Source organism: Engraulis encrasicolus, chromosome 21, assembly GCF_034702125.1.
Source record: "Engraulis encrasicolus isolate BLACKSEA-1 chromosome 21, IST_EnEncr_1.0, whole genome shotgun sequence".
NCBI lineage: Eukaryota > Metazoa > Chordata > Actinopteri > Clupeiformes > Engraulidae > Engraulis > Engraulis encrasicolus.
The window spans coordinates 45,026,100-45,038,599 of NC_085877.1; the positions used below are offsets into that span (position 1 = coordinate 45,026,100).

The 12,500-nt window shown below is 52.1% G+C and overlaps 1 protein-coding gene across 1 annotated transcript in view; it reads right to left on the reverse strand.

Annotated features, from left to right (window-relative positions):
- The window catches only part of LOC134437441 (multiple PDZ domain protein), a 285,829-nt gene that overhangs the window by 319 nt on the left and 273,010 nt on the right, over positions 1 to 12,500 (reverse strand). The window contains exons 49-50 of the mRNA XM_063186930.1: positions 935 to 1,058; positions 1 to 38 (exon numbers count right to left, since the gene is read on the reverse strand). The exon at positions 1 to 38 is cut by the window's left edge and continues 319 nt beyond it. Coding sequence (XP_063043000.1) covers positions 1 to 38; positions 935 to 1,058 — 162 coding nt within the window. The remainder of the gene's footprint in view (positions 39 to 934; positions 1,059 to 12,500) is intronic.

The following is a 12,500-nucleotide window of genomic DNA, read 5'->3' on the forward strand; positions in this document are numbered from 1 at the left end:
TCCCCGCGCTTCAGACGCCCGTCCTCCGACGCAGCGCCCTACACACACACACACACACACACACATACACACACGCGCGCGCACACACACACACACACACACACACACACACACACACACACACACACACACACACACACACACACACACACACACAGACGTGCGTACACACACACACACACACACGAAACAGAATACACACACGTTAACTGTCATGATCTGATCTTTGTTTTCCCTTTTTAATCCAAAGCAATTTACATTTATTTACAGGGTATTGGTTACAGTCCCTGGAGCAGTGTGGGGTTAGCTGCCTAAGGGCACTTCAACCATGTGCGAGATAGGGAATAGAAGGGTGGGATTTGAATCTAATCTAACATCCATCTCTTTATCCACTAGGTCACGGCTGACCACTATATCAAGCATACAGGCAGACAGACAGGCAGACAGACAGACAGAATAACAACCTGCACACATTGCCAGTCTTAAGCTTCCTGACATTTTGAGTTGAATGTCTATATAAAGCAGACAGACAGACACAGACAGACAGACAGACAGACAGACAGACAGACACACTGCCAATTTAACCTTTCTCACATTTTGGGATAAAGAGTCTATATAAAACATATACACTTGACAGACAGACAGACAGGCACACAGGCAGACAGACAGACAGGCACACAGGCAGACAGACAGACAGGCAGGCAGACAGACAGACAGACAGACAGACACACTGCCAATTTAAGCTTTCTCACATTTTGGGATAAAGAGTCTATATAAAGCATACACACTTGACAGACAGACAGGCAGGCAGCCAACCAGCGAGGCAGACTGACAGACAGGCAGGCAGGCAGGCAGACACGCAAATATCCTGACAGACAGACAGACAGACAGACAGACAGACATGCAGACAGAACAGACACGCAAATATCCTGACCTTTCCGAAGACCGTCTTGACATAGATGGGCAGGTCCCCGTGGGGGCTCCCGAACCCCCCCACAATGCTGAAGCCCAGCCCATCAGGCCCTCTGTCCAGCGTGATCAGCTTATACTGGGGGGGCCTGCGGAGACGAGAGGAGAGAGAGATGGAAGCAGGTAAATCAAGATACATCGATAGAGGAGAAGAGAGGAGAGGAGAAATATACAGTCCATCAGTACAGGCCCTCTGTCCAGGGTGATCCACTTATACTGGGGAGGCCTGGGGAGAGGAGAGAGGGGTAAAAGCAGATAAATAAAGAGAGGATTGAGAGGAGAGGAGAGGAGAGGAAAGGAGAGGAAAGGAGAGGAGAGGAGAGGAGAGGAGAGGAGAGGAGAGGAGAGGAGAGGAAAGGAGAGGAAAGGAGAGGAGAGGAGAGGAAAAGGACAGGAGAGGAGAGGACAAGAGAGGAGAGGAGAGGAGTGGACAGGAGAGGAGAGGAGAGGAGAGGAACGGAGAAGAGAAGAGAGAAGAGGAGAGGAGAGGAGAGGAGAGGAGATGAGAGGAGAAGAGAGAAAAGAGAGGAGAGGAGAGGAGAGGAGAGGAGAGGAGAGGAGAGGAGAGGAGAGGGGCTGAGGAGAGGAGAGGAGGAGAGAGGAGAGGAGAGGAGCTGAGGAGAGGAGAGGATAGGAGAGGAGCGGAGAGGAGAGGAGAGGAGAAGAGAGGATAGGAGAAGAGAAGAGAAGAGAAGAGAAGAGAAGAGAAGAGAAGAGAAGAGAAGAGAAGAGGAGAGGAGAGGAGAGGAGAGGAGAAGAGGGAGAAGAGAGGAGAGTAGAATAGAGGAGAATAGAGGAAAGAAGAAGAGAGGAGAAGAGAGGAGAGGAGAAGAGAAGAGAAGAGAAGAGAAGAGAAGAGAAGAGAAGAGAAGAGAAGAGAAGAAGAGAAGAGAAGAGAAGAGGAGAGGGAAGGAGATGAGAGGAGAGGGAAGGAAAGGAGTGGGACAGATAAATCCAGAGATGGCATGGAAGCAGACAGAAAGAGAGGCAGACAGAAAGAGAGGCAGACAGAAAGAGAGGCAGACAGAAAGAGAGGCAGACAGAAAAAGAGGCAGACAGAAAGAGAGGCAGACAGCCAAACATTTCAGTTTCTCCTGACGATGCTCTGTCCAGGGCGATATGTAAAGGGGAGGTGAGAGGGGTGTTAGACATACAGACAGCTAAATACAGACCATACAGACATAGCATCGAGACAAGAAGAGGAGCGGAAAGACAGACAGACAGACAGACAGACCCTCAGAGAGACAAGAAGAGTGGCAGACAGACAGACAGACAGACAGACAGACAGACAGACAGACCCTCATTTAGATAAGAAGAGGGGCAGACAGACAGACAGACCCTCCGGGAGACACCGTGTGGAGACAGGATAGGGACAGACTGTCAATGTCTGTCACATCTTACTACTGTGTGTGTGTGTGTGTGTGTGTGTGTGTGTGTGTGTGTGTGTGTGTGTGTGTGTGTGTGTGTGTGTGTGTGTGTGCGTGTGTGTGCTTATTGCACATGTTGGAGAACATACCCATACACCCGTATGCACACCCACACTGTAATAGCCACTGAAAAACTTAAATACCATAGTACTACACCACTATGACAGTACACAGGTCCTTTGTGAATATATTACGACTTGTTCATTGCCAGCTAATTTGTAACTTATTTGCTAATTTGTAATTTGTTACTGCGTTAGGGTCTGACCTTCTTGTCCTGGGGTCCGTATCTCAAAAGCGTCTTTGCTAACGACGGTAGCAACGTCCTTCGTAAGAGCGACTCAACTCTCTCTCGACAGCGACGCTCACCACTAAATCCAAGGGAATGGTAAGACGATCTTAAGACGGTCTTAAGACGGTTAGCAACGTCAAGAATCGAGAAACGGACCCCTGCACCTGTGTCTTGGTTGTGGCGGCGCACCACGACTTTATTTATAAACAAAACAGGCACAGAACGCAGGCGGTGATAGACTACTGTTTTGTACTGGGGTGGGGTGTGGGAAGGGAGGGGGCTGAACAGCTGATGCACACAGTACACAAATACAGACAACCATATACATGTGGAGACAGCCAGAAGAAGACACCGTGGCTGTGTGTGTGTGTGTGTGTGTGTGTGTGTGTGTGTGTGTGTGTGTGTGTGCATGAGGGTGTGCGTGTGTGTGTGTGTGTGTGTGTGCGCGCAGAGAGAGAGAGAGAGAGAGAGAGAGAGAGAGAGAGAATGTGTGTGTCTGTGTCAGTCAAACGGATCACACACACTAGTGCTGTCCTGCTGTCTTCATCTGCAGCTGATTGACGTGCCATTTGTGCAAGGCGTCTACGCAACTGTAGCCTTAGTCACCGTAAAACACTCAACATAGCAGCAGCAGCAGAAGCTAAATGCTGCACAGCAATGACATTGTCAGTGAGGACGAGCCGTCTCAGTGGGCCATTTCCCCTGGAAGACAAGCTGTAGTGTGCTGCTGCAACTATGTCTGTTTTTTTTTTTTTTTAAATGTAAAGATATTTGTATGGGCTTTTTGGGCCTTTATTTCGGATAGGACAGTGAAGGTGCGACAGGAAGCGAGTGTGGAGAGAGATGGGGTAGGGTTGGGAAATGACCCCGTCCGGACTTGAACCGGGGTCCCCATGGGTATGCAAGCCCAAGTGTGGGGGGAATTATGTCTGTTTTGACTGGACGACTGCACAACATAGTAGCGTTTTTGGAGTGCGCGCACATCCAGATAAAACAGGTGCCGGACTTAAACACGATGAAACAAAATAAAAGAAAGAAGGTCCGCACACTGTTGCTGCTCCCAGTTTATTGTACATAACGCTTCCACACCTGACGAAGACCAGACTGCATGGTCGAAACGTTGTGTTGAATAAACTGGGACCTTCTTTCTTTTTTTGACTGCACAACATAACATAACACTACTCACCTCTAATCATGGGTACTAACCTGCACTACGTTTAAAAGGTCCTCCACTATTTTCTGCTCTCCATCTGTTCTACATTTCTTGTATACTGCTGTACTCTGTACTGACCCCTTACTTTGCACTTGCTTGAATGTCCTTTTTGTTAGTCGCTTTGTTCAAAAGCGCCTGCTAAATGTAATGTATGTGATGTGAAAAAGAACCATTACAGGCATATCGGATTAGCCTGATACGTACAGTATAAAATATAAAATGGCATGTCAATTTAAAAGTAAATAACATGTTTGTGCAGCAAGGGTGTATGTTTTATCTAGGCTTTGGTAGGGACAAGTTCCTCATGTCAACCCCAACGTGAAACATAAAAATATTCATTTCCATCTGCAATCAAATAAAATGTATGTAAATTTTTAATACTTTGGTTCTTATTTTTGTGATTAATGTGATTAATCTGTTTTGACTGCTATGACCAAGGTGAATGAGAAAAAGTTGTTTCATTGAAATAATAATATTAATAAAAAAAATAGCAAAAATATTCCTCTGAAGTGCCAATTCCCAGGTTTTATGTGGCATGATGTGCTGCAGCTAAATGTAATGCAGTGATTCTCAAAGTGTGGTCCGGGGACCACTAGTGGTCCGCGATAGAGCTCAGGTGGTCCGCGAGGGGATTTCTACTTTTCTAAGATAAGCTAGCAGTAGGCTACATTTGTAACATTTTCATGTTTTCAACTCAATAAGACAGGCTTATAATGTGAATAAAAAGTAAGTGATTAGCAGTGTCAAATTAGCACCCATCAACTGCCAATTCAGTTGACAGGTAGTCCCTGATCATTTTTGGGGGGACAAAGTGGTCCTCGGTCTGAAAAAGTTTGAGAAACACTGATGTAATGTAATGTAACCGACTCTCACAGTCAGACGTCACAGCAGGCTATTTCCCATTGCGGAACAGCTACACTGCCATTATGTCTTGTTTTGACTGCTACGACCTCAGTGAATGAGAATCATCACAGACATTTTCAAATAGAATGAAATGCACTTGATAAAAAGAAGCATGTCGAATTGAAAGAAAATAACATCTGCGTGCAGCTCCAATACTTATATAGTGTAGCGCCGAGCCCCTTGAGTGGACTGTGTGTGTGTGTTACCCCATAGGATTCCCTCTCTGTCTATCTGTGTGTGTGAATGGTGAATGTGTGTGTATCTGTGCGCGTGAATGTTGTTCCCCACTCCCTTGTGTGTCTTCTAGAATTTTGTGTGTGCCAACCAGTTTTGGGGTGGGTTTTGATTGGGGGGAGGTGTCCGGGCGGGAATAATTAAGGAATTAGATAGGATGGGTATTGATAAGGGGCGGGGTGATTGATAAGGGATCGATAACGTTTGTAACGATTAAGGAGAGCTGAGGAGAACTCGATTAAGGGCAGATGTGTGACAGTGTGAGTGGGAGTTTATTTATTGTTTAGTGTAGAGAGTGTTTGTTGTTTTCCTGGGGGACACCTCCTTTTGCCCGTGTTACTCTGTGAGAGGGCAGGGAAATAAAAAGAAACCGGTAACTGTATCTGCTGCCTCCGTCATCCCTTTGAAGTGGCTAACGCTCGGCGCTACATTGGTGTCAGAAGTCCGGATTTCCCATTGCCCCGATACAGTAGCCAAAAGGATGGACAGCCAAGGGGAGAATACAGCGGTAAGCTCTTTCTATTTCTACGAGGATGATGTCAGGGAAAGGCTCCGACATGAGCGGGACAACCGATGTCCGAAGGGTGAAGAAGTTAGCCAGCTAGAAACCGTTGGTTGTACGAATCCATTCCTGTCAGAAAACTTTTCCCGCTGGACGCAACATTCTGACAACAAGCCAGCTCGTGCCCCTGTGACAGAGTTTACCGTTACCCACAGCAACAATGACGTGATAGACCGGAAGCTGGTCAATCAAAACATCCGCCTCACCAGCACAGCTGCAGCTAGCCGCCTCCCAGCTAACCCATTCATCGCCGAACCATCACACATCGTCAGCACAGAACACATCCCGCAGTTGTCAGTCAATAATCCGTTCAGAGAACACATTAGTAACACCCATCACTCTGCTCTCTGTCCACCGCGGGATACAAAAAGAGCCCATTGTAACGGTAGCGATCACCCAGTAGCTGCCCTGTCCCTGGCGAATGCTAACGGGCTAACGGAAGAGGTGCCCACGGAACTGAGTGCTTTCCCCAGTGCCCTATCGACCATTGCCCCTCATAGTTATCACGCTAATGCAGCAAGCCCCTTCACAAACATAGCGACAGTTTTCCTTTCTCCCTCAAATCCCCCAGCGAGTGTTAGTAGACCCCAGAGATTCCCTGCAACTGAGCCAGCTAGCGTGTGTGTCCCAATCCCATACGAATCCACTAGCATGGTGGCTAACGGTCAGCTGTATCCCAGTACTGCTACCCTTCCCTTTCCTGGATCCCAAAGCGAATCCCCCATTACAATGCTGCCCTCCCCATTACATTCAACTGCAGTGCCAGTGACAGATTTTCACTGTGTAGCCGCCCCTCAGCCCCAGTTATTCACCAACCTGCATCTGTCAGACCCCCATTCTTCCCTCTCTCCTGGCACTGTCTCCCCAGTGTCTGGCCAGCACTGGGGGGCGACTGCACCTATCACCCATACCCCCTCCACACCACCTGCTTGTGCGCACAAGAGGAGCATTCCCCTGGGCAGATATGACGGCAAGTCGTCTTATGAGGCATTCAAAAAGAAATTTAAATTGATGGCGAAATGTAATGGGTGGACTGAAGAAGAGGAAGTTGGGTATTTAGCTGCATCTTTAGAGGGGGACGCTCTACAGATATTTCTAGATGTGGAAGGAATTCAGGTGACCCGTGCAGACCAATTACACCTTGCACTGTCACGCCGGTTTGGTGATACCAACTCTACACTTTCCCGCCGGCAGCAGTTTCAGGACCGTGTGCGCGGAGTGAAGGAGCCATTGGGAGTGTTTATGGCTGACCTGCAATATCTGGCACAGTGCAGTTACCCCACTTTTAGTATTGAGGTCCGAAAGGCTCTCACTTTAGACTCCTTCATCCGAGGCCTTACCCCCGATACACTGCGACAGCAACTCCGCCTTATGCAGCCCTCTACCCTCGAACAGGCACTGCAGCAGGCACTCTCCATTGAGGGGATTTTTAATGAGAAGCCCAATACCCTCCAAAAGAGTTGGAATGGTCACCCGCGTAGTTTTGCTGTGTACCCCACCGAGAGAGCTGCCCTGCCACCTGCTGCTGAGCCCAAGACCATGGAGCCCGATGCTGTGATTTGCTGGCGCTGTGGTGAGCGTGGCCATCTGCGTCGTCACTGCACCAAGCCGGACACTGCCCCCCGACCGCAGGGAAACGACAACAGGCCAGAGTAGGAGACGCCTCTGGCCTAGGTGGTACAGAGTCTCCCCATAGTGTTTCCCCCTCCCCTCCATGCTCAGTTGAGTGCTGTCGGGTGCCAGTTAGTGTAGATGGACATCCCATTATGGCCTTAATTGACACTGGCTCCACGGTCACCATAGTTCACCCAGCACTTTTAGTGAACAGAGACATTCAGCCCAGTCATGTCCCCTTAACCACTGTCACCGGTGAGCAAGCCCCAATGGTTGGTCGATGCGAGGTCGAAATCCAGATTGCCAGTTGTGCGGTGGTGTTCACCGTCTGGGTCGCCGACATGCCTGAGCGATGCCTGCTGGGGATGGATTTCCTGCGCGAAGGGGCCGCCGTCATTGACCTGAACAGCGCATGTCTCCAGCTCTCTGGATTGCCCGCAGTGCCCCTGTCTTTCAGCCCCACACCTCTGCTGCCATCCCGCCATCATGTCGGCTTACTCCACGTCGCCGACCAGCAGCCGACGACAGTGCCCCCCGTAACCCCTCCAGTGCATCCTTCTCCAAGCCAGCAGCCCTCCGTGACAGTCAACCCGAAGGCCGTCACGCCGGCCAGCAGTGTGCCCATGCTGGAGCAGGTGGTGCAGCAGTTGTGGTGTGACAATAGCGAGGGCCTGGATGAGTCACAGAAGCTGAAGCTGTGGGCTGTCCTGGAGCGCCACCACGCCGCCTTCGCTGCCTCCCCAAGTGACGTCGGGCTGACCCAGCTAGTGCAGCACAACATTAACACTGGTGATGCCAGGCCGATTCGCCAGCGTGCACGACGCCTAGCCTATGCCCGGAGGCTGGCTGCAGAACAGTGCCTGGAGGAGATGAAGGAGGCAGACGTTATTGAGCCCTCGGAGAGCCCCTGGACTTCCCCGGTCGTCCTCGTCCCCAAGAAAGATGGCAAGTGGAGGTTCTGCCCCGATTTCAGAAGGGTCAACGAGGTCACCGTCAAGGACTCCTACCCCCTGCCCCGGATAGATGAGTCCCTCGACCAGGTCGCCGGCTCTCGGTGGTTTTCTTCCTTGGACCTGCAGTCAGGCTACTGGCAGGTGCCCCTGAGCGATGACGCCAAACCCAAGACTGCCTTTACCACCGGCTCTGGGCTATGGCAATTCAAGACCATGCCATTCGGTCTGTGTAACGCTCCGGCCACCTTCGAGCGTCTGATGGAGCGAGTGTTGCAGGGGGTGCCGAAAGAAGTCTGCCTGGTGTACCTGGACGATCTTCTGGTCCATGGGAAGGACTTCGAGTCAGCGCTTCACAACCTCGACCTGGTCATCTCCCGGATAGCTGAAGCTGGCCTCAAGCTGCACCCGGACAAGTGCAAGCTCATGCAGCAAACTGTCACCTTCCTTGGACATCAGGTGAGCGCAGAGGGTGTCGCCACGGAGGGCAGGAAGACAGAGGCTGTGCGTGACTGGCCCACCCCCTGCAGCTTGAGACAGTTGAGGTCTTTCCTTGGGCTTGCCTCCTACTACCGGAAGTTCGTCCCAGGCTTCGCTACTCTGGCCGCCCCACTCCATCAGCTGTCGCGGAAAGAACAGAGGTTTCACTGGGGTCCGGAACAACAGCAGGCTTTCGACGCGCTGAAACAGGTCCTCTGCAATGCCCCCATCCTCGCTGCCCCAGACCCAAAGCTCCCCTTCATCCTAGACACTGATGCCAGTAATGTGGGCCTGGGAGCAGTCCTCTCACAAGAGACAGCCGAGGGAGAGAGAGTCATCGAGTACTACAGTAGGACATTCAACCGGGCAGAGCGCAACTACTGTGTTACTCGACGAGAACTGCTGGCTGTTGTGGAGGCTGTGCGGCATTTCAGGCACTACCTGTGTGGCCTCCCCTTTGTGGTTCGCACCGATCACGCTTCCCTGCGCTGGCTGCTGTCTTTCCGAGAGCCTGAGGGACAGGTAGCCCGCTGGATTGAACAGCTGCAGGCGTTCCAGTTCTCCATACAGCACAGGAAAGGGGAGAGCCACAAAAACGCCGACAGCTTGTCCAGGCGTAGCTGCCCACCATCCTGCCCACAGTGTGCACGGCTCTCCAGCGGTGAAGAGGGCGTGGTAGCCGAAGACCTGGGGGAGGAACCACCCACAGTTGAGTGCAGAGCCATCCTGCCTGACTCCAACCTAACCTGGGCTGCAGAACAACGGAGGGATCCAGAGCTCCTCATTGTTATAGGCTGGCTGGAGTCGGGGCGACGGCCACCCTGGGAGGATGCGGCTGCACATGGCCTCACAGTGCGGGCTCTCTGGTCCTCCATGCAAGACGGGCTGACTCTGCAGGCTGGTGTGCTGAAGAGGCGCTTTGTGGAGCCGGAGACAGGACGAGCGTGGTGGCAGACTGTAGTCCCCAAGTCATGCCATGACTCAGTCCTGGGTGCGATGCATGGGCAGCCTGGTGTGGGACACTTCGGTGTGAAGAAGACCCTTAAGCGTGTGCGGCAGGAGTTTTATTGGAGCACTTGCCGGAGAGATGTGGAGTCCTACTGCCGCAGATGTGACCCCTGCATCGCCCGCAAAGGCCCCACAGGGCGCTCCCATGCCCCACTGCAGCAGAGACTGGTGGGGTGTCCCATGGACCGGGTCGCTGTGGATGTGCTCGGACCCTTCCCAAAAACACCTAGGGGAAACCAGTACGTCCTCGTAGCTATCGATTATTTCACGAAGTGGCCAGAGGCGTATGCATTGCCAAACCAGGAGGGAAGTACCTGTGCAGAAGCGCTCCTGCAGGGCATGTTTGCGCGCTTTGGAATGCCCAGTGAAATTCACAGCGACCAGGGGCGAAACTTTGAATCCCGTGTCTTCTCTGACTTCTGCGAGCAGATGGGAATCAGGAAGACCAGAACCACCCCTCTCCACCCACAGAGTGATGGGCTTGTGGAGCGTTACAACCGCACTCTCGCCACTCAGCTAGCCTTGTGCGTGCAGCAGGACCAAAAAGACTGGGATCTCCAACTTCCCCTTGTCCTGCTTGCAAGCCGCAGCGCTGTGCAAGAAACAACAGGATGCACGCCTGCACTGCTGATGCTGGGTAGAGAGCTGCGCACTCCACCTTCACTCCTGATGGGCCAGCCCCCTGATGCGCCTCAAGCTCCCCCGGGACTGGAGTATGCCCACCAGCTCCAGGAGCGACTCGAGGTAGCCCACAACTTTGCCCGGCAACAGGCCATCCAAGCGGGGATTCGCCAGAAGAGGGCCTATGACCACCACAGTAGAGGGCGGGACTTCACTGGGGGTGAGTTGGTCTGGGTTTATGCCCCGAAACGGCAGAAGGGACGGTCACCGAAGCTCGACTGTGCCTGGGAGGGGCCGGCGTATGTAGTAGAGCGGGTTGGGGAGGTGACATACCGGGTCCGGAGGAAGCCTGGGGGGAGGTGTGTGGTGTTGCACCGGGATAGGCTGGCCCCCTATCTCGGTGTCAGACAACCGTTTGGGCGGACATCTCCACAGCGGTCTCCTGGGGGTAACCGTCCTGAACCCCGATGGGCTGAACACGCAGCTAGGGGTGAAGGGCGGAGACCCTCCGGGGACCGCCAAGCTGGGCAACAGCCCAGCTCAATCTCTCCCATGCAGGTCACCAGCAGCCGGAGGAGGTCCAGCGGAGCCATGTCCCCACCCATGCCTGCCAACCAGAGGGTACGTCGGCGACGGCGCCAGCCTGCTGACCTGGATGACCCGCCATCGCTGCCCGCCGTGTCCTCGCCAGTGCCTGATGTCCGCCAAAGGGACCGTCGGCGACGGCGCCAACCCGGTGACCAGGAGGACCCGCCGCCACACCCTGCTGCGTCCCCGCCCGTGCCGGTGGTCCGTCGGAGAGAGAGGGGAACCAGTAACCGGCGCCGGTCCAGCCGTCAGCCCCCGGCACCAGCGGACACCCTGACGACACCCCTGGGCGCGGTTCTTCCCACGACTCCACCACAGTCCCAACGCTACAACCTGAGGCCCCGGAGAGAGCTGCGTCAGCCCCAGCGATTCTCCTTTCCTCGGGACGAGGAAACTTAAAGGGGGGGGCAGTGTAGCGCCGAGCCCCTTGAGTGGACTGTGTGTGTGTGTTACCCCATAGGATTCCCTCTCTGTCTATCTGTGTGTGTGAATGGTGAATGTGTGTGTATCTGTGCGCGTGAATGTTGTTCCCCACTCCCTTGTGTGTCTTCTAGAATTTTGTGTGTGCCAACCAGTTTTGGGGTGGGTTTTGATTGGGGGGAGGTGTCCGGGCGGGAATAATTAAGGAATTAGATAGGATGGGTATTGATAAGGGGCGGGGTGATTGATAAGGGATCGATAACGTTTGTAACGATTAAGGAGAGCTGAGGAGAACTCGATTAAGGGCAGATGTGTGACAGTGTGAGTGGGAGTTTATTTATTGTTTAGTGTAGAGAGTGTTTGTTGTTTTCCTGGGGGACACCTCCTTTTGCCCGTGTTACTCTGTGAGAGGGCAGGGAAATAAAAAGAAACCGGTAACTGTATCTGCTGCCTCCGTCATCCCTTTGAAGTGGCTAACGCTCGGCGCTACAATATACTTATAATTAGAGATGTACAGGATCCAAGATCCGGTTCCGGATCCGGAAGGATAATAGGGTTTTTCAGACTATCCGGATCCTGCAGGATCTTAAGCAGTGGATCCGGTATCCGGCAGTTACCTAAAAATCAGGATCTGGGGCATCTCTACTTTTTACGTAGCCTAGGCTTTTCAGTCAGTCTTTCACAACCCCAATCGCTGCATGGAGTGAAAGCCCTTTGGAAGCGGCCGTTGAAGGCAGTTTGGCAGTAAGCCAATGAGTTTTAAGTTTGCGCCAACGTAATAAAAAGGGCCCACGTATGCGAGTAGGCTATGTGCATTAACCCTTTCGTAAGATCCGGTATCCGGTTCTGGCGGGATCTTAAGCAGTGGATCCGGTGTCAGGATCCTAAAAATCAGGATCCGGTACATCTCTACTTATAATATATACTTATATATACTTATAATACCAATACATGTCATAAAACTGATTGTCACAGACGGACAGGTGTCACAGTAGACTATTTTCCCATTACGGCGGACCTACTCTATCATTATACTGCAACTCGCTTTGATAGTCGTGACCTGAGTGAGTAAGAATCGTCACAGACACATTCAAATAACACGAGCTGTATGAAATATAAGAATGTCATTTCCATCTGAAATGAAATAACATTCCTGTGAAGTGTCAATACTTTGGTTTAATTTCGCCAAATGTGATTTAGCTACAGTACACAGGGGTGATGG